This window comes from Stomoxys calcitrans, chromosome 4, assembly GCF_963082655.1.
Source record: "Stomoxys calcitrans chromosome 4, idStoCalc2.1, whole genome shotgun sequence".
Classification (NCBI taxonomy): Eukaryota; Metazoa; Arthropoda; class Insecta; order Diptera; family Muscidae; genus Stomoxys; species Stomoxys calcitrans.
In genome coordinates, this window is record NC_081555.1 from 27,870,461 (window position 1) to 27,897,162 (window position 26,702).

General features: G+C 38.9%; 1 protein-coding gene across 11 annotated transcripts in view; it reads left to right on the forward strand.

Annotated features, from left to right (window-relative positions):
• LOC106085709 (amyloid-beta-like protein) overlaps positions 1-26,702 on the forward strand; it is a 484,321-nt gene that overhangs the window by 432,145 nt on the left and 25,474 nt on the right. For 8 of the 11 annotated variants that reach the window (XM_059366964.1, XM_013250073.2, XM_013250075.2 and 5 more), the window contains exons 3-4: positions 12,077-12,215; positions 19,066-19,287. In XM_059366964.1, the coding sequence (XP_059222947.1) occupies positions 12,077-12,215; positions 19,066-19,287 (361 nt within the window). The remainder of the gene's footprint in view (positions 1-12,076; positions 12,216-19,065; positions 19,288-26,702) is intronic. The other 3 variants (XM_059366965.1, XM_013250076.2, XM_013250077.2) reach the window with 1 other exon arrangement.

The following is a 26,702-nucleotide window of genomic DNA, read 5'->3' on the forward strand; positions in this document are numbered from 1 at the left end:
CTATAGAAAACCCAATTCAGCCAGGCTGAATTGAAGTTTTCCTATAGAAAACCCAACTCAGCCAGGCTGAATTGAAGTTTTCCTACAGAAAAACCAATTCAGCCAGGCTGAATTGAAGTTTTCCTATAGAAAACACAATTCAGCCAGTCTGAATTGAAATTTTCCTATAGAAAACCCAATTCAGCCAGGTTGTATTGAAGTTTTCCTATAGAAAACCCAATTCAGCCAGTTTGTATTGAAGTTTTCGTATAATAAAACTTCAGAACAGAAAACTAATAGACTTTTCTTGCAACCCTCGTTTAGGATGTTTCGTATTCATATATATATACGGTCGCAAAACTGGCTTTACGGTTTTAATTTGCCATGGTACTTCTTTAAACGTTAAAAAATACATCATTGTATGGCCTAGTAGCCGTTATTGTATCGATGAAGTTTTCGTTCCGTTTTTTTTTTTTTTTTCTCTTAAACACATTGTTTTTCAGTTTAATGCAAAGCTAAAGGCATGATTTACGATAGCATGAATACCCACACACACTCTTGAATTTATATGTTTCATGTCTGTGGCTGATTAATTGGGGTCATCATTACTGAAGGATATAAGTGGTTTCCGGTGAAACGAATCTTCTCCACGCACACACACACACACACAACAAAGCCATATTTCATTGTAAGATGCCAGCACATACTCTTGTTTTTTTGTGTATATGAGTGTGCATAGCGGTAGTTTTCTGTTAACCATCAAAATACCAGCACGAGGCCGTTTTGTTTTTAATATATGGCACTTTGGGTGCCTTCAATTCTTCATTTAAAACTTGAAGACTTGGCGAAAATTTGTTATTTCCCTTCAAGCATGAAATTAGCATAATTTGCCTGGTCCTTAAGCAACCAACAAAGAGAATGAGTTAGAGAGAGCAAGAGAGAGAGAGAGAGGCAAAGAGAAAAAACTCAGGAATGTAGCAAAGCTATGAAAAATAATATGCCAAAGACAGCTACAAATATGTTAAAAATGAGTTTAGTACCGTGAAGAGAGTGAGGCTAGAAGGTGGCAAACAAAAATGAATAATTTTTGGTCACTTTTTTGTTCTTTCATTTTTATGCTCCCTTTGTTGTTGTTTTTGCTTGAAACAGCAGTGGACTCATTACCATTTCTCTTTTTGTTTTAAATTGCCTAAAAGTAGGCAGCATAATATAATATTCAATGGCATCCCAGAAAGCAGGCTACACAATTTGCATTTTATGTTATGTATGTGACTCGATTACAAACAGGCGAAAACAAAACGAAACAAAAAAGTAACAGAAACAGAAACATTTAATCCTCATGTAAGCCCTGAACGTAAATTTAAATAAGAATTTTTCCTCGGCTTCGCTTTACTTCTTTTGGTATTTGTTGTTGTTGTTTTTCCTCAAATATTTCCATAATTTCGGGCGATGGACGCCATATAATGAAGTACTTTGTTGCTTGAATTATGAAGAAAAAGTTATTTTATTATTTATTTGTTTAAAAAAATACTAAATTGGATTAATTTATTGAGGCAATTCTAGGAAAAGAAATCCCAGAAGATGTCTTAGCCAAAAGATGGACATATTTAAAATTCTTAAAAAAAGCAGACATAAATAACAACTAAGAAGAACCGAAAAAAGAACAGCTGAATTTTTATGCTACCTTTCTTTATCTCTATGTTGATATTAAGTTACAGTATTTTAAGTTGAAATTGAGGCTAAACTCGAAGTAAAGACAGTTGTGGTTTAAAAAAAATTTGAATTTTTTGATGAAAGTGAAATTAATACGAGTACAAGAAACAAAAAACATAGCATACTTTAAGGGATAAATATAGTTTATATGTAACATTATACCATTCGGGGATAAAAAAAAAAATATAAACGACAAAAGTATTGCATACTTTTAGGGGTTTTAAGCAACATAACTTTAAAGTTTGGGTAAAAACAATCCATTCAGTTTCTTATAAAACAACCAAAAATAATAATTGCACAAATTTTGGACACTTAGGGATACATAAAAAAATACCAATAATATTGTAGCATACTTTTAGTTTCTTGAATATGCGTTGCTACATTATTGCATATTTTTAGAGTATATTATGTTGATTTATTAAAAATAAATTTACAATTTTAATTAAAAATGTAGTAATGCATTTTAGTGGGCTATGGCGAACTTAGCACCACCTACCATGGGATAGCATATATCAAGTTTATTTATAGGGGAAAACTAACAGAATATATTTAATGCTTATTACTAGAGTCCGTATTTTTATGCAATATCGATATTTTGACATCCATTGTTTTCAAAATGCGGTATTATTTTGTAATAAAATTAAATTTTGTAAACATATAATGACTTCGGAACTTCGTTTCTGCATGTATGTATGCAAAATACCACCATCGCAAAATCGCAAATAATTGAAAAAATTTCGATTTTGCAAAAAATCCAGATTCTAATTATCTCATAAGAGCACTTCGACAAACATATATTAAAAATTTGTTTAGAATTGCACTCTAAAAGAGCTCAGGAGACAAATCAGAAGTTCGGTTTACATGGGAATTATAGCAGAATTTGAACCGATTCGGACCATACTGCGGGTAGATATTCATAATAGCACATCATCCCAAAAATTCTCAGTCAAATCATAAGAATGGAGCTCTATGGATGCTCAAGAAGTCAAATTGGAAGATTAGTTTGCGCTGCATTTGGCACAACATTGAAAACTGTAGCAAAAGAGTTGCCTCATATTGTCATTATCTGAATAACGATATAGGATCTATACCGTCCTTCCGACAGCCTTTATATTGCACCCGCCAGATGCAAACTTGTGGGCCATGTTCTTAACTCACATTGATTGATTAGGGCTACCAAGCGCCTAAGTTATGTTAGACCCCTCGACATTTGTCTGCAATATGGCAGAAGCTGCCATATAGACCGATTTCTCGATTTAGAGTCTTGGGCCCATAAAAAACACATTTATTGTCTGATGTCGTCGAAATATAAGACAGTGAGTTGTGTTAGGCCAGTCGTCATCATTCTTCAATTTGGGCCAGATCGGTCTAGATTTGAAAATAGCTGCCATAAGACCGATCTCTCGATTTAAGGTCTTGGGCCCATAAAAGGTGCATTTATTGTCCGATTTTGCCAAAATTTGGGACAGTGCGTTGTGTTAAGTCCTTCGACATTCTTTTTTCAATTTGACCCCGATCGGTGCAGATTTGGATATAGCTGCCATGTAGCCGGTCTCTCGATTTAATATTTTGGGCCCAAAAAAGCCGCACTTATTGTCTGATGTTGCCGAAATTTTGGGACAGTGAGTTATGTTAGGCCTCTCAACAACATTCTGCAATTTGGCCCAGATCGGTCCAAATTTGGATATAGCTGCCATATAGACCGATCCGCCGATTTAAGGTGTTAGGCCCATAAAAGCCACATTTATTTGCCGATTTTGATGAAATTTGGGACAGTGAGTTCTGTTAGGCCAGTTTACATCCTTCTTCAATTTGGTTTAGATCGGTCCAGATTTGGATATAGCTGTCATATAGACCGATCTCTCGATTTAAAATCTTGGCCCCTAAAAGGCATTAAAAATTCGATTTGGCTGATATTTGACACAGTGACTTATGTAAGGCTTTTCGAAATCCTTGGTTCAGATCTGTCTATATTTGGATATAGCTACCAAAATACATATTTTGTTCTACAAAATTTAACAGTGACTTGTACTTATTAGACCACTCAATGTCCGTGACGAATTTGTTCCAAGTTGGGGGCATAAATTATGGATTTTTTACCGGATTATAAAGAAAGGTAGAATACCACCCGAACTTAACGCCATATTCGCTTTTATTTTATTTTATTTTATTTTATTTTATTTTATTTTATTTTATTTTATTTTATTTTATTTTATTTCATTTTATTTTTTTTTTATTTTATTTTATTTTTTCGGCTGTTCCATTTCATATAGACTCTATGCACTTTACATATCTTTTACTTCCCTCCCATTTGTCTGCCTAAAAGTAGACTACTATTTTCATAGACTTCCCATCTCTTTCATATTGTACTCAATATTTGCAAGACCTAGATTGTGTGAGTCTTTTTTATTTATGAGCTCTCCTTTACCTCCCCAAAAAAATAGCAAAATCTTTGTAACATTCTTCTCACATACACACATAAGCATTAAAAAAAAAAAACATGCCAATGAATGTGTTTTCGTTTAGCTCTGGAAAACATAAACATATTTTGGGGTATTATTTGCAATTCATTTCTTTTATTACCCATTGTTTGTCGAATGCTTTAATTGCCATATGATTCTAATACATACAAAAACATTACAATAGAATGTCTAAGTGTGTGTTTGCTTCATTGCCCAAATATAGGCTGTATGAATAAAGAATTTCAATATGAATTTTACATGTGTTCATCTATTACGGTCACATATGAAAACAATTTTGAACATTTTCGGCCAAATACAAAAACATATGTGAGTTAGTATTGGGCATTGTCCTTGCAAAATAGGCCATTATGGCATGTATTATTATATTTTTTTTCGCCATTAGTTTGTCCCTTAGAAAAAAAAATATGGTTTTCATTTTCATTCAAGGAAATGTGTCATTATATACTTTTGCTTTTCCCAGTTTTACATATGTTTCTGTTTATGAATGGAACTGGATGTCCTGCTTTATTTTTTTCTTAGAAAAAAATAGGTTTCCTTTGATTATGTGATGTCATCATTGTTCTAAGCGAACAAGTAACAATTGCAATATCATAATCTGAGAGTACCTAAAAGTATGCAACAAATTTTACTACAATGTAATATTCTACTACAGAGTAATGTACTGTGAAATTACTGTCGTTAGCAAAGAAGGCCTTGAATTTTGGGAAGAAAAAAAACAAAAAATATTCCATTAGAGCAAAACGCAAAGATTTTTAAAAACCTTCACTTTCTTATGGTGTTACATAAAAACAGCAAATAAAAGCTTGCAAATTTGGCAAGGAGAAAATATGAGCTCATCATGAAGCCAGTCCTAATATAAGAAATGTAAGCACTAACTAAATCTGAGCCTAGTGTTTTAAACTCTAATGCTGTTATTTTGTAATAAAATGGCATACTTTTAGGTGTTCAAAAAAGCATTAATGCAACTCCCTTAACCAAAAGACAACTATATCAGATACAGGCCTTGCGGCATCTCCTCCAATTCACCTTGTGACATAGAACTCTGTCATATCAGACATTATTTTAGGGATTAGAAACAGTATATATTATAATGTTAGGGCATATTTTCAGGCATTTTACAAATAAACAATTTTCAATCATTAAAAACAACTCATTTGGAATGACCATGATTTCAAGTTTCACATTTTCTATGGTTGCTATAACTTTATTGCAATTATAACATATTCTTAGGGGTTTCAATTTATTGTCAATGTTACAAAAAAAATATATATTTATATAAATAGTATTACCCAATAAATTACTGCCTACTTTCAGGTATTTATTGAAAATACATATTATATCATTGCATACTTTTAGGTATATGCAAACAAAAGGTACTTTAATATTGCATATCTTAAGGGATGTTACATTAATATTGCACATTTATAGCAACTCCGTGTATCGAATGTTCTACCACAAGCCTTTGTTGATTGTGATATGATTGTACAAAATTAAATTAAAGTTCCTTAAACGTAATAACTTTCATGAATTCTATATATGTATATATAAATAGTTATATCCAAGAAATTATTGCATACTTTCAGGTATTTATGCAAAATACATATTAAATAAATGCATGCTTTTGGGGATTTTAAGTGAAAGTTATCCTCAAATTACAATTTTTGTCAAAAAAAAATTACATAAATTGTTGCAAGTATAGCAAAAAAAATAAAATACTGCTTTCATACAATAATTTACGAAATAAAACATATTATATTATTGCATACTTTTAGGAATTTGAAATAAGAGCTACCATAATATTGCATATCTTAAGGGATTTTTTTTTCATAAATGTTGCTCTTTTCTAGCAACTCTATCCTCTATCTTTGTTGATTGAAATACTTTTGTAAAATAATAAAATAAAATCCATAAAACGTAAATGCTTCCATGAGTTCTAGTCATATTCTCAAAACTTAAATCTTCTTTATTTTTTTCCATATAAATTGAATCAATTGTTTGTTTTTTTGCGGTCTTGCCATTTTGATGTGAACTTTTTTATTTCTATATGGCTTCTATTTGGGGAATGCAAAATATATAACAACATTTTGCAATTCAATGCAATTGGCAACAATAGAATACAAAAGTCAAAAAAAAGTGTTGAATAATTGTCCTTTGTTTCATACAAATGCCTTTAAATGGTTGAGAGTTTCAGTTGGGATGACTAATAGCTTTTGCAGAATTTGGAAATCGATAAAAATAGGAGACAAAAGTAAAACAAACAAAAAAAAGCTTATAGGAAAATGTTTCTATTGTGACAACAAAAATATTGCCTATTTTTAGGGGATATTTTTACAAATTTAAAGATATTTCACCCAAATATAAGAGGGAGAGAGACCATATAAGTGGTTATTTTATGGAAATAAAATGTTGACAACATTTTTTATGAAAATAAAATATTGGCCTATTAAAACAAGTAAAAGCACCAAGATCGGCTGGGCTGATTCCTATATAAGAAACTGTCATCGCATCGGTGCCTCTTTATTGGCAAACAAAGGATAATGGATAAGAATTGCCATCCTATTGAAGGTATATCAGGTTGTGGATCGACTCGGATCATACCACTGTGGAAAATTTCAGCCAAATCGAATAAGAATTACGCCCTCTAGCGGCTCAATAAGTCAGGATCCAATACCGGTATACATGGCAGCCATATTTGGACAATACCTAACACATTTGTTGGAAAATTTCAGCCAAATCGGATAAGAATAGCGTCCCCTAGAGGCTTTAGAAGTCTATAGCCAGAACCGGTTTATATGGCAGCTACATCAAAACATTGACCGATATGGCACATTTACAATGCCAATGGAGATACTCTAATAAGCTGTATTCGTGCAACAATTCAAGCTCCTAGCTTTATTCCTTCGAAAGTTTGCGTGCCTTCGACCGAAGGGTAGACAGACGGACGGACAGTCAGGCGGACATGGCTAAATCGACATGAAATGTCAAGACAAACAAGAAACTATAACTTTGTTGAGTCTCAAACAAATATTTCGATGTGTTACAAACCAAATGACGAAATGAGTATAGCCCCTCCTATGGCGGAGAGGAAAATTAAATTTTGACAAAATTTTTTTACTGAAATAAAATTTTAATTAAACTTTCAAACTTTGAAAAACCAATGTTTAGGGATGGTTTGCAAGTTCGTTTCCCAACATAAGTTTTGGACTGTTACTACTGCGGTATCGCCCTGGACAAAAATTGCCCAGGTTAGGTAAGGTTGAAAATGGGGGGGGGGGGGGGTGGATATTAATCCAACTTATGACACTATGGATATTCACCTAACCCTGTAATCGGCTTTTTGTGCGCTGTAAACCCTAAAAGTAACCCGAAAACAAAAAATCTAAACCAGGGACTCCACCATAAGCGTAGAAAGGTCTCGGGGGTGTTTGCCAAGCACTACCCAAAAAGATTTATGTCTGGTATTGCCTCTGTTAGCCTCGAAAGCCGGGTAATGACATACGAAACGCTCCAATGTCTCATCATTTTCTCCACATGCCGTACACATAAGCAAGCTCATAGTCCATGTGTCACGTTATGATCCGAAAGTTGCACTGAACTTCTTCTTACTTCCTTTCATATTAGCGTTGTCATCTCACGATCCGGATCTCCCCATAAGATTTTCGTAGTCTTACCGACCGTTTCGCTGTTCCACAGCGTTATATGCCCAAACCCTTAACTACGTCATCCCGAAAGGAGTCGGGTTAACCAAGTTTATTGACGGTAGCCCTCTGGCCTTCACTGCCAAATCGTTTGTAAATTTGTATGACAAGTAACGCAGGTCCTCGGCCGTGTACCAGTGTTAGCATAGAATAATTGGTAGTTGATATGGTTCAGTCCAGAAGCTTTGTTCCGCGTCGTCCATGGCCCCTGAATTAAGGCAAAATGAATCTTGCCCTTGCTGATTTTCTCCATCAGAGCGTGTGTAGCAGTCTCGCTGCGGTGGAGGTTTATCTGGATTACCTCAATCATTGGTCCTCCAGTAAATGGGCATCTTGGCAGTAGGTGATGATCTCATAGTCTGTTCCCTGTTCCTTAGACTGCATTGAGTTTCCTGTCACTGCACTAACTGATGTCATAGTTGTAGGTTCTTTGCCTAGTCTAGTCTTCCGATTCTTTATAAAGTCGGTAATGGTTCCATTGTCGGGTCCCTGTTCGTTAAGCTGTATTGGGTTTCCATTCCCTGTACTGCCTGATGTTACAATACTGGCATCTTTGCCTATCTTAGTCTACTCCTTTAAACGAAAATTTTTAATTCTATAGATTTCCCTGAAATTGTTAAATTTTGTCGTTTGCTGCTGTTTAGCTACCTTCACAAATTTGCTATCATATGGTACAAGTCAATCTATACCACCTTCCACTGTGTCATGTTATGTCATCTCTCTTTGCATGACTTATCTCTTTCATCAAATGAGATTTGTTCTAATTCCAAGCACAATTCAAAAATCCCTCCTTCTAATCCAAAGGCAGTGACACCTAAATGACTTTTACACCTAATGGCCTAACCTTGCTTGCGACTACTGCAAAAGTTGATATCATCACACAAGAAGACGATGAAGAAGAAGTAGTAGAAAAAAAAATACCCCAAAAGAAATCCTTTGATACACAATACTAAAACTCATTTAACATTGAAAGAGATGCTATGAACTTTTATGGTATTTTAACCAAAACATCTTTATGTTAATTACATTTGCTTTTGCTGTCAATGAAACTACTGGGTGTAATAAAATTTAAGTCTTTTGTAAGTGTTGTGGTTGTATGGGTTTTCTTTGTAGCTACTACCAACACTAGGGCTGCTGCTGATGCTGCTACAACTACTATGCTATGGTTCAATGCAGTAAAGAGCAAGAGCTTTAAGCCATATGTCTATACCTAACTGTGTGTTCGTGTGTGTGTGTGTGTGTAGCTGTGAAGCCTTCCTTGTATGTTTGTTTACTCAGACATTTACAACTTCATTACTTTATTTGCATCAGCAAAAATTTTCTGTACCAAAACTAATTTCATTAAGTCTTCCAAGTATAGAGATTTTTGATTTTTTCAATAATACTCAAAACTCCATTAGAGTTAAGGCAAGCAAGCAAGCAAGAGAGCCATTAACCAGCCAACCACCAGAGCAAGCAACCAACTATTCTCCCCCAGGTCCTGGGCTTGGTCTTTGGCTATGGTTAGTAAGTGAAGCATAGCTTGAGGTTTATTATTGCTTTATATGTTAATTGCCAATATTTGCTAGAAGACATAAGGCAAACTTATAACCAGAGGCATGGTGTGTGTGTGTATGTTGTGTGTGTGTGCCTTACCTTGTCAAATTCTCTTGCTTTCCAGCCCAGAGATTTAGTAAATTAATGCATTAGTTCATAAGCAAGCAATCAAGTGACGAATGCTAAGATCATCAACAATTGTCAATTTTGTACAATTACATTGCATACTTTTAGGTAGTTGCTTGTTATATATATAACATTATCAAATATCATTGCATAGTTTAGGGCTTCGTTGAGATTTTCTCCATCTTTTGCTCACATCTCAAGTACTTTGATAAATTAAATTATTCATATAGTTTAGCATACGTGATGACATATTTTACATAGATCAAAGCTAAAGTTCATTGCTAGGACTGGTAGTTGTTGTAAAAGGAATTGTTTATCTATAATTATATTATCAAAGCATACTTTTGGGGGGGGGGGGATTTTGTAATGTGTATATAAATGAGCTTAAGGTTGGGAAAATTTGATTGCTTTGGAGTTATGATAAAGGATAAACTTATTTGAATTAATTTGATTTTTCTAAGATATTTGGCAGTTGCAAAGTAACCTAATTTTATACCAATTGCCTATAGAAACTGGAAATACTGATTTCCAACCCTACAAAGGTTTGAGATTCTTGATTGGGACCTGTTGGTTCGCTAAAATCTTCAACTTTGCTAGGTTTTGATAGAAATTTGATAACTATTGGGTTGCCCAAAAAGTAATTGCGGATTTTTTAAAAGAAAGTAAATGCATTTTTAATAAAACTTAGAATGAACTTTAATCAAATATACTTTTTTACACTTTTTTTCTAAAGCAAGCTAAAATTAACAGCTGATAACTGACAGAAGAAAGAATGCAATTACAGAGTCACAAGCTGTGAAAAAATTTGTCAACGCCGACTATATGAAAAATCCGCAATTACTTTTTGGGCAACCCAATAAGTAACATACTCGTTTATGACCATTGAGATCATCTAGATCTCAAGGAGCAAGACAGCTATTCATGCTCTTTTGAAGAAAATTAGCAAGGGCAACATTCAAAAATGCAAAATTTGCCCATGAACATTCCACTAAGGAACAGGGGCAAACTTCTCACCTATCAATGAGTGCAGTCCGATTCAAGTTTAAGCTCAATGATAAGAGGCCTCCTTTTTATAGCCGAGTCCGAACGGCGAGCCGCAGCGCGACTCTTCTTTGGAGAGAAGTTTTACATGGCATAGTACCTCACAAATGTCGCCAGCATTAGGAGAGGAAAACCACGTGTGAAATCTTTTTTTTCTGATGGTCTCGCCAGGATTCGAACCCAGGCGTTCAGCGTCATAGGCGGACATGCTAACCTCTGCGCTACGGTGGCCTCCGAGCAAGATTCATATTGCCCTAATTCTGGAGCCATGAACGAAGCTGCAATGGTTGGTGTAGAAAGCAAAACAGACAGGAAATGAGGTACTAGGTTAGGTTAGGTTAGGTTCAAGTGGCAGTCTACCATCAAACTCACTTAGACGTTTTCATCCATTGTGATACCAGAGGAACAGAAGAAGGAAGTTCCCTTCTAGTTCATACCGTTAAACCACCCAGATCGCTTTAAAAAGCCCAATAACTTGCGAATGTTCACATCCGCTAAATCAGACAGGTTCTCAAAGAAATGAGGCCCTAAAGTCAAACTCCTTCTGACTTCTAGTGCGGGACACACACACAGAAGGTGTTCTATAGTCTCTTCTTCCTCGATGTTCTCACAGCTTCTACAAAAGTCGTTGCTGGCAATCTTCAGTCTGTCAGCTTGTTTTCCGATTAGATAGTGACCTGTCATGACGGACACAATGACTGAGACGTTTGTTCTAGCCAATGACAGCAAAGTAGTAGAACTCTTCAAGTCCAGATTAGGTCACATAGTTTTGGAATGCTCACAGCCCCCTCTTTGTGACCTGATATCTATCTATCATTCGTTGTCCTTCGGGCCTGGTCCTGAAAAGGGACAATTATTTTTTTTTTTTTTTGTAAATTTTCCCTTTTGTTATTAACAGATCTATTTTTAATTTCCATAAGCCTATTTAAAACATCCAAGAGTTCAGTGGCAAGGAAAAAAAAACGACACACAAAAAAACCTGAAAATCTCCCTACAACCTTTTCGCCTAATCCACAAAACAATTTAGTTGGCCTTTTGCTGCTGCACAACATGCAGCATATCAGAAACTATGTAAACAATGTATTTTGCCTATGTTGTTTCACCAAATGATGGTGGTGTATTTTGGCCAAAATCCACTTGGTGGGGCAGGGGCAGCAGCATCATAACGTAAATGCAATAACTTCATCATGTGTTGTGGTATGGTGTGGTAAAAACAATGAACTAACATCCACAGATAGCTGGCAAAGGGCAAGAGCGGGAGACAACAACAAAAAAAGGAGGCATATTCAATTTTTAAGACTAAACCACTACCAGGGAACCATGTACATGGAAATCGATTTGTTACGCTCCATTTAGCACATTTGCCCTCCACACACATGCACACACAAACACACATTTCTACTACTAGCCCTAGTAGTAGTTGTAGTTCTTTAGCGCCCTTTAGTATGCAGCAAAATTTCTAAAATAAACATTTCCCCTCCTCTTTTTGGTATATTGCAGGCTTATCCCAACAGAGATATCACCAATATTGTGGAGTCATCACACTATCAGAAAATTGGCGGCTGGTGTCGCCAGGGTGCTTTGAATGCCAACAAGTGCAAGGGAGCCCATCGTTGGATTAAACCATTCCGGTGCTTGGGTAAGTTTTGTTTTTCTAGCCATTTATTCCCATGGCATGCATGCAAACAGAGTATATATTCTGGCATACACATAGACACATCGACATGGCCATTGTTCATTAAAGAAGAATTAATGAATGCATATAGGCATGCATGCATCGGACGAGCCAAATGCCAGGCTCAGAAGGCCATGCCATGCATCACATTATAACACCAAGGCATAAAAATGCCAACAAAAAAAGCAGAGATATTTGGCAAAAGGGAAAAGAGCAATGGAAACCTGAGTTTGGCTGGAGCAGATCAAATTTTGTATATCCACAGCCAGTAAGGCTAAGCTAATATACACTTGAAAATTTGACAAATTATTTTGGGAAAATATAGTTTTTTTTGTTGAAAATCTGTAGTAAATTTCAAAATCCTTAATTGTTTTCCATACCACTCCCCTAGAATGGTTCATGTCTGGTATAGTGTCCCCGCCTAAGTACCGGTGCCAGTTAGCCGCAAAAGCCGGACAATGTCCTGTGTCATGCTCCAACATCTCACCATGCCCTACATACAGGGTGGCTGATGAAAGCCGCTACCAAAAAAAAATGTAATAACTTTTTTTCTATTTAATAATAATAATTTAATAATTAATTTAATTAATTAATTAATTAATTTAATTAATAATAATTTAATAATTAATTTAATAATTTAATTTAACATGAATAAAAGAAAAATGTATTCCATACACCGAAAAAAAAATGTAGCAATATTCATCATTGTAGCAATATTCATCAGCCACCCTGTATGCCCCACATGCCCTACACATGCTATTACTTCTCGTAATCCTATGTGTCCCGATATGATACGAAAAGATATACTGACCTCCTTCTTACTTCCTTTAGGTATTAGCTTAGTCCTCTCACTATACCGATCACCCCATAGGCTTTTCGCCGTCCTACCGACTGTTTCGCTGTTCCACAGTGTTACATGCGTTTGTCGCCCACGCCCTTAAATCAGACTGTGTCGACCCGGCTTCGGGTTAACCAAGTTTATTGAGGGCAGTCCTTTGGGCTTCACCGCCAAATCGTGTGTCCTTTCATTTCCCCTTATGGCCGGGTACCCAAACGATGCGGGTTGTGCCATCGTCAGAGAAGGCTTTAATCTCCTTTTTACACTGCAAGACTGTTCGTGACCTTATCGTCCTGGTTGTTATTGCCCTTATGGCAATTTTACTGTCCCTAAAGATGTTCACACACGACGTCCTCGCGTTAGCACCACACCATCTCACGCATTCCGTGATCGCCCAGATCTCTGGCTGCAGGATCGCATTATGGTCGGGCAGTATAAAACAGATCTCAGTCCCTGCGTTCTCAATGTAGACCCCCAGGCCCACTCTGTCCTCTAGCTTTGATCCATCCATGTAACATGTAACAGGATCACATTAAGGTCGGGCAGTATAAAACAGTTCTCAGTCCCTGGGTTCTCAATGTAGACCCTTAGGCCCTCTCTTTACTCCAGCTTTGATCCATCCGTGTAACATGATCTTCCAGATGGCAATACTAGGGTTCCGTCAATCCAAGACTGTGCCTCTGACGGCAGTGCCTCGTACTCGACCTCAAGTTTCGTCTCAGGTATCTGATGGAAAAACTCTTCCATTTCTTCCAGGTTTCCCATTGTCTCCTCGATTATACCGCTATGGTATGAGCTGCTCCTATCCTCCATTTTCTCATCTTCTTAATTCTCATAGCCGCAGTGACTGCCTCACACTTAATCTGTATGTCTATGGATCGGATATCTAGAATAGTCTCCGGTACCCTAGTGGCCGTGGTCCTCATCGCTCCGTCCATGCCAAGACAATATGTTCTCTGAACCTGTTGTATGGTCCTTATGTTGCACTTTTTCTCCATAGCAGTCCACCAAACTACTGAGGCGTAAGTAAGTATTGGTCTGACCACGCTCCTGTGGAGCCAGTGGACTATCCTCGGATGCAAGGCCCCATTTCGAACTCGTCTACTACTGCCCAACATCTGTGAGCCAATGGGTACGTCTTGGCATCGAATGATTCTTCTATTTTATGCACAACCTCGTGCAGAGCAGTCTCCACCAACCATCCCTTGATGGTCGGTGTATTTTGTATTTGAGAAGTGCGCTGGACGTCTTACTCGTTACCATGGTATCCACAATACGTTCCGTGGTTTTGAATAGAAAGGACGTTTGCGTCCTTTCTAAAATTCGTCCTGGCCAAAATTCGGAAGACTGATCAAAAGAAGACTTGGAATGTCCCCAAGCACAAAAGACATTGACGACAATGTCAACTGGATTACAACTCCACTGTTGTGGACTTTTCAAGTTAGTTGTCCTCTTCGAGAAAGCAAATCAACCCAAGAAAAACCCCGAATGACCGGGGAGATTGGTAAAGAAATTAGGAAAGAGGTCCTCAGACTTTACAACAGAGCACATGGTAAAAAAAGCGGAAGTTTACTGGGATGTGTACTACACACTTGGAGGCCACCGTAGCGCTGAGGTGAGCATGTCCGCCTATGACTCTGAACGCCTGGGTTCGTATCATGGCAGGAACATTAGAAAATTTTTTAGGGCTGGTTATCCCCTTCTAATACTGGCGACATTTGTGAGGTACTTTGCCATGTAAAAACCTCTCCCCAAAGAGGTGTCTCTCTGCGGCAAAAGGAGGTCCCTTATCAGTGATATAATGGTTGCCCAAAAAGTAATTGCGGATTTTTTAAAAGAAAGTAAATGCATTTTTAATAAAACTTAGAATGAACTTGAATCAAATATACTTTTTTTAAACTTTTTTTCTAAAGCAAGCTAAAAGTAACAGCTGATAACTGACAGAAGAAAGAATGCAATTACAGAGTCACAAGCTGTGAAAAAATTTGTCAACGCCGACTATATGAAAAATCTGCAATTACTTTTTGGGCAACCCAATAAAATTGAAGCACTCATTGATTTGTGAGAAGTTTGCCCCTGTTCCTTAATGGAATGTTCATGGGCAAATTTGCAATTTTCAAGGAATACATTAAGATTTCCAGAGCGGTAAAACGTTTCGATTGCGTTCATGACGCCGCCAAGATGAAAAGGTTTCTCCCAAAAACCTCCATGTCCAAACTGAATCGTTGGTAGACGACATGGGATGAAAACTCATTTTCCACAGGATACGGAGGAACTCACAGAGACCCCGTAAACTTGGAATAATGAGATTGATCGAAGACTAATCATAATGGAATTTATGGTCAAGGAAGCTTTGAGGAGCTTCAAATCATTTTAGTCACCCGGACCAGATGGAATATTTCCGGCATTACTACAAAAAGGGGCTGACCATGAGGCGCCTCATCTGACCACTATTTTCACAGTGTGCAACTTGCATACATTCCGAAAGCCTGGGAAAAGACAAGGGTGGTATTTATTCCCAATCCAAGGGCTAGACAAGTTATGCGACATCAAGTATTAGCATCGAATAGTACCAGTATTAGCATCGAATGGATCAACGGGATAGTTGTGAGCACCACATGGTCTGGAACATTGCGGTCCAATCTGAGTGGTGTTCATTGTTGTTGCGTGTAGCTTAGCTAGCTGGCAGCTAAGCTTCTTCTTCTGGGCGCGTCCACAGATTGCGGATAGAGTAATGCTCCATACGGAGCAGTTGCAATGGCAGTCGCGGACAATCAGCGGTATCGAGCGGAGAGTCTCTGTAAAAGGCAGGGCGGCACTGGCTCTTGCACAAATACCGAGTGCCTGTGATGCTCGATATGACAAGGTGAGTTATTGGTGCCTTTGAATAACCATTGGCCAATCTGTTCCGGCAGCGATCGGTCCTTTGGATCGGAGCGAGCTTGCTCACTTATAGGAGCTTGACGAGGATCGCCATCTCCACATGAAAATGTGGCTACTACAAAAACAACAAGAATTGGTAGTTGATATGAATCTGTCCAGAAACTTTTATACGGTTCATTCATGGCTGCAAAATTAATATTGCCCTTGCAGATTTTCTCCATCAGAGCGTGATTAGCTGTCTCGCTACGGTGGAGGTTTATTTGGATGACCTCAAGCATTGGTCCTCCATTAGATGGACTTCTTGGGTATAGGTGATGGTCTCATCGTCTGCTCCCTGTTCTTCAGGCTGCAATGAGTTTCCCGTCACTGCACTGCCTGATGTTTTAATATTAGGATCTTTGCATATCCTAGTCTTCCGAATCTTGAGAAAGTCGGTAATCGGGTCCATCATCGGATCCCTGTTCGTTAGGCTGTATTGATTCTACCGTCCCTGCACTGCCTTATGTTCCTGATCTTCCAAATTTGGAGAAAATGGGCTTTTTGGAAGTAGGTTATGGTCTCATCGTGGGCTTCCTGTGCGTTAGGCGGCATTTACTTCTCTGTCACTGCACTGCCTGAAGTTTCACCATTAGGATGTTCATCCTACTCTTCCTAATCTTGAAAAAGTCGTTGATGGTTCCGTCGTCGTGTCCCTGTTGGTTAGGCTGGAAATAAAAGAAAGAGAAAAAAACAAAAATTGTAAAATTTAATGATCTTCGCCCTAACAGGCAGAAAATGAAAAAATTCAGCAGAGCCCGGCCGGGGTTCGAACCTGGGCACTTGGAGCAACAGCAAGAGCCCTTGCCATTGTCTAGCGTTCGAAGCCATCAATACAACTTCCAACAGATGCACAGAATCATGTGTACCCCAGAAGTCGTGTAATTGTCGCAGAAAAAAAGTCTGTCATTACACAAAAACACATGCATTGGGAAAAAGTACAACTACTAGACAAGGTTGTCGAGCGTGGTTAATGCGGTAATGGTACCATAGAGGCGTTTTCGCAATTAATACGATTCAAATTCAACATACCATCGCACGGCCCTTGAAGTCATCACTGCTATAGTGGTTGAAAAGTCTTCTAACCAAAGATGAAACGCTTCCCAGAGCGGTTGGTGTGTGTTGTGACCTCTGGCTTTCCTTTTCCATTTGCAAAGAAAATCTCCGATCACTGAGGTTATCTCGAAAAAGAAAAAAACAAAAATTGAAGAAAATAAAATAACAAAGTTAAAAAAAAGAAAGAGCGTGCTAAGTTCGGCCGGGCCGAATCTTAAATACCATCCACCTCCACCATGGATCGCATCTGTCGAGTTCTTTGCGCAGTATCTCTTTTTAGGCAAACAAAGAATAATGAATATGGACGGAGGAGGAGGAGGAGCTATATCAAGTTATAGTTCGATTCGGGGCTCAAGAAGCAAAATCGGGAGATCGGTTTATATATATTGCATACGTATGTTGAAGGCCATGGGAGAAGCCGTTGTATAAAATCTGTGCCAAATCGGATGAGAATTGCGCTCTCTAGAGGCTCAAGAAGTCAAGATCCCAGATCGGTTTATATGGCAGCTATATCAGGGTATGGACCGATTTGGACCATACTTCTCACAGTTTTTGGAAGTGATATCAAAACACTATGTGCACAATTTCAGTCAAATTAGATGAGAATTGCGCCCTCTAGAGGCTCAAGAAGTCAAAACTCAAGATCGGTTTATATGGCAGCTATATCAGGTTATGCACCGATTTGTACCATACTTCGCACAGTTCTTGGAAGTGATATAAAAACACTATGTGAAAAATTTCAGTCATATTGGATGAGAATTGCTTCCTCTAGAGGCTCAAGAAGTCAAAACCCAAGATCGGTTTATATCGCAGCTATATCAGGTTATGCACCGATTTGTACCATACTTCGCACAGTTCTTGGAAGTGATATAAAAACACTATGTGAAAAATTTCAGTCATATTGGATGAGAATTGCTCCCTCTAGAGGCTCAAGAAGTCAAGACCCAAGATCGGTTTATATGGCAGCTATAACAGGTTATGGACCGATTTGGACCATACTTCGCACAGTTATTGGAAGTGATACCAAACCACCACGTGCAAAATTACAGCCAAATCGGATAGGAATTGCGCCTTCTAAAAGCTCAATAACTCAAGACCCAAAATCGGTTTATATAGCAGCAATATCAGGTTATGCACCGATTTGAACCATTCTTCGCACAGTTGTTGGAAGTGATATCAAAACACTATGTGCAAAAATTCACTCAAATCGGACTAGAATTGAGCCCTCTAGAGGCTAAAGAAGTCAAGACCCAAGATCGGTTTATATGGCAGCTATATCAAAACATGGACCGATTTGGCCCATTTACAATCCCAACCGACCTATATCAATAAGAAGTATTTTTGCAAAATTTCAAGCAGCTAGCTCTACTCCTTCAAAAGTTAGCGTGCTTTCGACAGACGGACGGACCCACGGATGGACAGACGGACGGACAAATAGACGGAAAAACGGAAAAACGGAAAGACGGACGGCCATGGCTAGTTCGACTTAAAATGTCACGACGATCAAGACTATATATATACTTTATGGGGTCTTAGACGCATATTTCGAGGTGTTACAAACAAAATGACGAAATTTGTATACCCCCATCCTATGGTGGAGGGTATAAAAAAATGTAAAGAAAATTTTGTGAGACTTAAGTTTTATAGAAAAATAAATAAATTAGAAAAAAAAAACTTTCATAGAACATTTTGTGATAATTTAATTTTTTTTAGGAATTTTTGACAAATTTAATTATCATGATCCCAAATGTTTTTTTGTTTTTTTTTCATAATAATTTTGATAACATTTTTTCCAAATAGATTTCTATAAAAATGTTGTTGAAAATTTGATCTCCATAGAAAACTGTGTTAAAAATTTCCATAAATATTTCCGTACTGCTTAATGGTGGTTATGTAAATTCCTTATTTGTTAAAAGCGACTCCCAAAACAGAGCTTAATGTTAACGATTTTGTTACCCTATTACGTTTTGATATTTATATGGGTGTGTGTATTACTTTCAGAAGGACCCTTCCAATCGGATGCATTATTGGTGCCCGAAGGTTGCCTCTTCGATCACATTCACAATGCCTCACGCTGCTGGCCATTCGTTAGGTGGAATCAGACCGGTGCTGCTGCCTGTCAAGAGCGTGGCATGCAAATGCGTAGCTTTGCCATGTTGCTGCCCTGTGGCATCTCCTTGTTTTCGGGTGTTGAATTCGTCTGCTGTCCAAAGCATTTCAAAAGTGAGTAGAATCCATAACCTTATGTCTCTTGTCCCTGTCAATCACAAATGGCGGGGGGACAAAGAAGACCTCCTAAAAAAAGAAACAAATAAAAGATATGAAACTCCTTACCCTTCAAATTCCAATCCATTATGGTTTTTCTCTAAGAGAGAGAGAGAGAGACATGAAAATATCATCAGGATATCGGCAAAAAAAATAAAAACAGAAAAAGTATTTCGTATAGAGCAATTGTTTGAGTCACATAAGGCAACATTTGTCAGTTGAGATGAGAAAATAGCAAAAATATTTGTTCTTATCGAAATATTAGCAAATAACATCCATAGCAGAACTTTTGAATTATTTTATGTATTGAGTTGCCCAAAAAGTAATTGCGGATTTTTTAAAAGATGCATTTTTAATAAAACTTAGAATGAACTTTAATCAAATATACTTTTTTTACACTTTTTTTCTAAAGCAAGCTAAAAGTAACAGCTGGTAACTGCCAGATGAAAGAATGCAATTACAGAGTCACAAACCGTTGAAAAAATTTGTCAACGCCGACTATATGAAAAATCCGCAATTACTTTTTGGGCAACCCAATATATTTGTATATATAAATAAATATTTTTCTATATACATTTTATTTATATTTTTTTATTAAAATCTTAAAATAAAAATTTATTATGCACCCTATTACTTATTTTTTCCTATAACACACATATTAATCCTCTCTCCAAGTAGTGTTATTAACTAACTTTCTTCTCCCATAAACTTTTTGAAGTAGTTAGCCCATCTCATAGCCTCCATTTAAAGTCTAAATTTTTTCTTCAGCATTTTTTTCCAACTTCTTGCACTCTGTATAATTTTTCTGAATTTTATGCTCTCACCTTCTTTACTCTTTTTAATATTCTAATTAAATTTCATTTTCCCTTTAGTGATTGTCATAGGATAACTTATATTTACCTCTCCACCTATCACCCCCTTCCTTCTACTCACTTTGGAAATATCCTTCTTTAGTAGCAGTAATTCTTTCACTTCTACAATATATGCCACTTGCACACCCAAACACTATTATATTCCGCATAGATCTAAAGTTTCGTCTTTAAACAAATCCTTACCTCACATGTCCTTTCGAAAATGTTGTATAGATATTCCTATTTCGTTTATAATCTATTTCAGAAAATTTATAAAATGGTAGTTTGTAGTATGATCTTCATGACATTTAAAGTCGATTTATCCGTCCGGATATCCTTCTTTAGAAATAACTCTAACTTCTTTTCTATGAATACCGTTTAGAAATGTTAACAGGCCACATTGTTCTGTGTTATGTCTTCTTGAAACTCATAGGTGGGCAATTTCTTTCCGATTAGGCAAAAAATTGGTACAAGCCTTCTGTTATGACTCTTTACATCCATGCAAAGATGACATGACGAGGCTCCCATATAAACCGATCTCTCAGTTTTACTCATTGTGCTCATAGAATCCAATCCAATTTTAATGAAATTTTGCGAGAATCAGTTCATAACCTTATAAAGAGCCGACTTGAAAAGAATTGAAAGAATTTTTCTGCTTGAGCAATTAGAGAGCGATATTGTTATCCGGTTTATCTGAAATTATCTACAATGGCTTGCTCTATGACCGGCTACATCTAAATCGGTTGTTGTTGTAACTGTTGTGTTCTATCTTTGCTTGATTCGCAGAAACTCTGCGACTAAGATAGGGTGCGTCCACAGGGATCTGGATCTGAGTCGAGTGGGTCTGGCAGGACAGTTAAACAGGTGAGGTTACAATCGGGACATACTTTTTGTACTTCGCCATTAATCCTTGCTCTGTAGGAGTTAAGGCGGCTGCATCTGCCGGAACGAAATTGAGCCAGAACTACTCTGGTTTGCCGGTGGAAGTCAATTTCTTCATGTGCAATGGAAGTCGGTCGTTTTCCAAAGACTACATTCACCCGGTAGCTGTTTACCGCATCTGCTACCGTGTCTGCATGAATGTTGTCTAGACCCGCTTGGTATGCCGCTTGATCTAGAGGTTCTCTCTTGTAGTGCTGAACCTCACGCTCTAGAATCTACCTTATGTGAATCTACCTTAAGGCTTCTGGCGGTGGATACCTATCACCAAGATGATGATTTGGATGGTCTCTGCGATAACAGCCCAAAAGGGCAGCATGTAGTTATGTCTTCGCACTGGTCGGATCTTTGTCTCCTGATGGAGGTGATCCACATGAGAACTGAGGAGACAGCCCGTCGCATAAATATTATCCCACTGTGTGTCACAAACCTGAAAAGACCACACTGGCGCTGCATAACTTTACACAGACCGGCAAATTGCTTTGTACTTGGTCAACAAGGTTTCTTTGAGATTTGCTGGCAGATATCTTCAGATTTTTTTGCAGCGAAATATGAGGCAAGTGCGTTGAGGTAGACGTTCAACCTATCGCAGATGTCAACAATGTGTGGCGGTCCTGATGCCATGATCGTACAATCGTCCGCATATGATACGATCTCTATGCCGTCTGGAGGGGGTGGAATGGAGGATAGGTAGAGGTTAAACAGTGCCGGAGATATCACCCCACCTTGGGGAACTCCCTGTTTCACTCTACGGAGTTTCGACTTCTTATCCCTAAATTCCACAAAAGACTGGCGACCACACAGATAATTCACGACCCAGCGTTTCACGCCTGTTTGTTTGGCATGGCTGACCGTGTCGAATGCCTTCGATAGGTCCAGTGCCACGAGGACCTTCCTATCACATAGCCTGGGCTGATTGAAATCGCGGCAAATGTGTGCGGTGATGGCATGCAAAGCAGTTGTTGTGCTATGCGATCTTCGAAACCCATGTTGATGCTCGGCGAATGGAAGTTCCCCAACTAGGCTCGGTAGGAGTAATACCTCAAGCGTTTTTGCTACTGATGAGAGAAACGATCATAACCCAGAGCAAATCGCAACATTCGATATTTTCGTTATTTTTAATAATGAATATCGTTAGTATGCTTGTTGCCGTACGGCATATCCCAAAGCACCTTTAAAATATTGAGAAATTTCCTGTCGAAGCCGGATTTTCTCTCCGCAGTCCAAAGCCATACTCGCTTAGGCCTAGGTATACCCCTTCAGGGTCTCCGTCACCCTTGCAACCCACAGAATGAGTCAACGCCTCTTTCAGGCAGTCATTGTAAGAGGGTCAACCCTACCAAGAAGCTTATCATACGCATACACTGAAGTCTGCCTCTCCCTGCGTTCAGGGTGACCTCAGAAGCCTGCAATGTCCTATTAGCAGTCCAAAGTCATGCTTTCTCAGCTCCAGAATAAGCGATGTCCTATTCAGTGAAATATTTGGTCAGAGAGCCGTTGTCTCCCTGCAACCTACTTCGAAATCACAATCCTCGGTCGTGCGATCGTACACGTCGTTTACCCTACCAAGTAGCTCTCATCGGGCTCACTGATCTCGTAGCAGGATCTGCTCTAATCAGCATTCCATTTCTGGCTAGCTCATCGTACGCTTGGTTTCTCGCTACACCTTAATGACCCTGAACAAAACAGAACTTGACTTCGAAGAAGCTTTCTGCATCCCCTAACCATTTTCGAGTTCTTGAGGGTCGACCCCAGAGCCTTTAGCACCTCCACTTTTATCGTCTCACCTTAATGGCCCGGGACCCAACAGAACTGGACTTTCTGCATTTCCTAACCACATCTCCACTTTTACCTTGACAGCCTTTAAGGTTTGCCATTACAACATCATCTTCAGTGTCTTCAGAATCGCAATTACCTTCACTTGAAAGATATTGCGCCCGTCCAAAGGCCTATTTGAATCCCTGATACCAAAAAATTCAATAAAAAATTCTGCCCCGCAGTCCACATTTAATTTAGACCCATTCGTGTGTGCAGAAGATTCGGGGAAGGATGGATTACACCCAGCCCACATATCTATTTTCGGGAAAACGACGTCCAAGTCATCAACAAAGAATATGAACAGTCTCGTCATATAGAATAACGCCAAGCCGCAGCTCTTTTTACAGCAGAACAGAAAAAAGTTCAAAGTTTGTAAAGCGCCAGGTATTCAACTCCCTCATTTTTAGGGCTATTTTCATTTCGTTTCTTTCACAAAGAGCATACTGGTGCAAAGGTCGAGAATGACATTCAGTGCATCTCTGGGGGCACTATTCTTTGGCACCGATATCAGCATTTCAGCGGCACCCTGTACCTTTTCGATCATCTTGAGGATGGTACAGTTGCCCTAGAATAAGCGACGTCCTGTTCCGCATAATACTCGACAAAAGGGTGCCACCCTCTAACCAACAAAAACAATCCACCCCACATTCGGGCGGTCATAGTAAAAGGCGTCAACCCTACCAAGAAGCTCGTCATCGCATACGTTCCTGCTACCAGTCCGCGGTCATGCTTCCTCAGCCCCGGGATAAGCGATGTCCCTGCAACTCACTTCTCATTCGTGCGCTCATTAAAGACGTTCACTCTACCAAGAAAGTCGCATACCTTACAGAAGTCTGCCTATCCATGAGTTCAGCGCGTCTTCAAGGACCTGACATTGCAATGATAAATCAGGACTCCTGCCTGCAGTCTGAGTTAATGCATCCTCAGCCCGAAGATAGGCGATGTCGTATTCATCAAAATACTCGCCCTTTTTTTGCCACCCTGCAAACCACTTCTCATTCCTGTTACCGTTTAAGGCGTCCACCCTACCAATAAACTCGCATATCCTGCAGTAGTCTGCCTCTCCATGAGTTCAACGCGTCGTCAAGGACCTGACATTGCAATGACAAATCAGGACTCATGCTAGCAGTCCGAGGTCATTCCTCCTCAGCCCCGAGATAGGCAATGTCCTATTCAGCAAAACACTCGGCCACAAGGCCTTTGCCCCCCTGCAACCCACTTCTCATTCGTGCGATCGTACCATGAAACTAGCCAAGGGAAAAACGCACCTCGTAAAGAATGCTTGGCATAGGGCAATATTTCATCAAAAGGAGAAAACTGTGTGTTTTAAGGTGATTTTTCCAAGATGGGGTAGAGCTGCCACTTTCTTCGGAGGCTAAGTAAGCCTTCATGGCTTATGGCGATGAGACCACATTAAATTGTTATAAATTATCGCAGTTTATATGAATAAAAATAAAAAAACCGTTAACAAAAAAGGACTTCCCCTAGGCATGGTATCAGCCGCTTATGGCATGTTATCAGTCGCATATGGAATGCCGCCAAGCCCCAGTTAACCTTTATAGGCCTTGTGGTCGAGTATTTCGCTGAATAGGACATCGCTTATTCTGCTTTTTCGGGAAAGGAAGCATGTCATGGAACCGCTTATGGGTCATTGCAATATCAAGTCCTTGACGGCGTTGAACGCAGGGAGAAGCAAATCTACTGCAGGGTATGCGATGACGAGATTCCTGAGAGGTGGGCTGTTTTTGTTGATTGGAGGGTGCCAAAGACCCTGTCGTAGAGTATATCGCGAACAGGACGTCGCTTATCCAGGAGCAACTTTACAATGATCTATGCGATGACGAGCTTCTTGGTAGAGTTGACGCCTTTTACTATGACTGCCCGGATGAGAGTGGATAGATTTTATTAGTTGGAGGATGGCAAAAACCCTTTCGCAAAGTATATCGCGAAACAGGACGTCGCAGAGATGCGCTAAATGCCTGTTGTGGGTAGCAGGTTGACAAAGGCCCTGTAGGCGATAATTTCACGATACATAAAGTCGGACTGCGGGATAAAATCCAATAAAACTAGTAAAAAATATGTCGTTTGAGAACGGGTAGAGATGTCTCTTTGAATTTGACTATGGTAAGAGTTGAGATGGTAACGCGATCATCAGGTTTAAAATCTCAATTTTTTTTTTTTTTTTGAATTTTGCACTTAGAAATGTTCAAAAAATAGCTCTAATCATTTGAATTTTTAAAAGATTTATTCTTACCCGTGGTTATGCTTGGATAACCAGTGCGAGAGTCGTGGATTTAATTCCCACCAGAGGCCTAGTCTATCCTATCACAATGGACTAACATTGTCTAAGCGAGTCGGTTTAGAAAATAGACTACCACTCTAACCTAACCTATTACTAGATTTTTTCGATTCACTATGCGCCATCTATCCTTGGGCTAAGGAAGTATGATTTCAAACTGCTTCAATTGCTCTGTCCATTTACTGACATGTGCGTCCATCACCATGTCCATCCATCATCATGTTCGTCCACTGCCATATCCATCTGTTGCATGTCTCCCTACCAACAAATCATTTCCAACTCCATGTTCGTCCATTGCAATATCCGTTCTTCATCATTTCCATCCATTACAATGTCCTTCTATTGCCATATGTCCATCACCAAGTTCGTCCATCGCCATATTCGTCCATCGCCATATTCGTTCATTGTCATTATGTTCCACCTATATGTCTGTCTATTGCCATATCCATCAGAATGTTGGTCCATATGCATATCCGTCCTTCACCATGCCCGTCCATCGTCATGTCCGTCCATCGCCATATCTGTCCAACGCCAAGTTCGTACATCGTTCATCTTCATGTCCGTCCTCCTCTATGTCCATCCATCGGTTTATATGACACAATCGATGTTCGTCCATCACAATGTTCGTCCATCACAATGCTCGTCCATCACAATGTTCGTCCATCACAATGTCCGTCTATTTTCATGTCCGTCTATTTCCATGTCCGTTCAACGGCATGTTTATCCATTAGCTTGTTTGTTCATCGCCATGTTCGTCCTACCCCATGTCCATCCTTCGTCTTGACTATCCATCCAAGTCGAAGTTCATCCATCGGCTAGTCTATCTATCGGCATAATCGTCCATTACCATGTCCGTCCAACTCCATATCCGTCCATCACCATATCCGTATATCGCCAGATCCTTCAATCGGCATGGCCGTTCATCAAAATGTCCGGCCATTGCCATCGTCATGTATATATGTACATTTCCGCCCAACGCCTTGTTCGTCCATCTTCATGTACATCGATCAGAATGTCCGTCGTTCAGTATGTCCGTCCTTCAGCATGTCCATCGGCTTGTCTGTACATCGCCATGTTCGCCCTTCACCATGTCCATCCATTGGCTTGTCTGTCCATCGCCATGTCCATCCATTGGCTTGTCTGTGGTCCATTGTCATGTCCGTCCATTGCTATGTCCGCTCATTGACATGTCAGTGTCAAGTTATGGCTCAGAATCTTCTATGTCCGCCAGATATGGATAGACTGGCCAACACACAGAAGCAGAAGCAGTTGAAGGTTTTTGATATTCTGACCTATCTTTATTTTGGTTTTGTAATAGAATGAGCAATTCTTAAGATCTCACATAGGCCTGTAAAGTATTTTTATCTCAAACACTCCTAGCAGTTTAGCTTCATAATATTGTTCAAACATGAATGCATCATCCGCGTGACCAACTTTGCCAAGTCACTGCTTTCGTTGCAATTTTT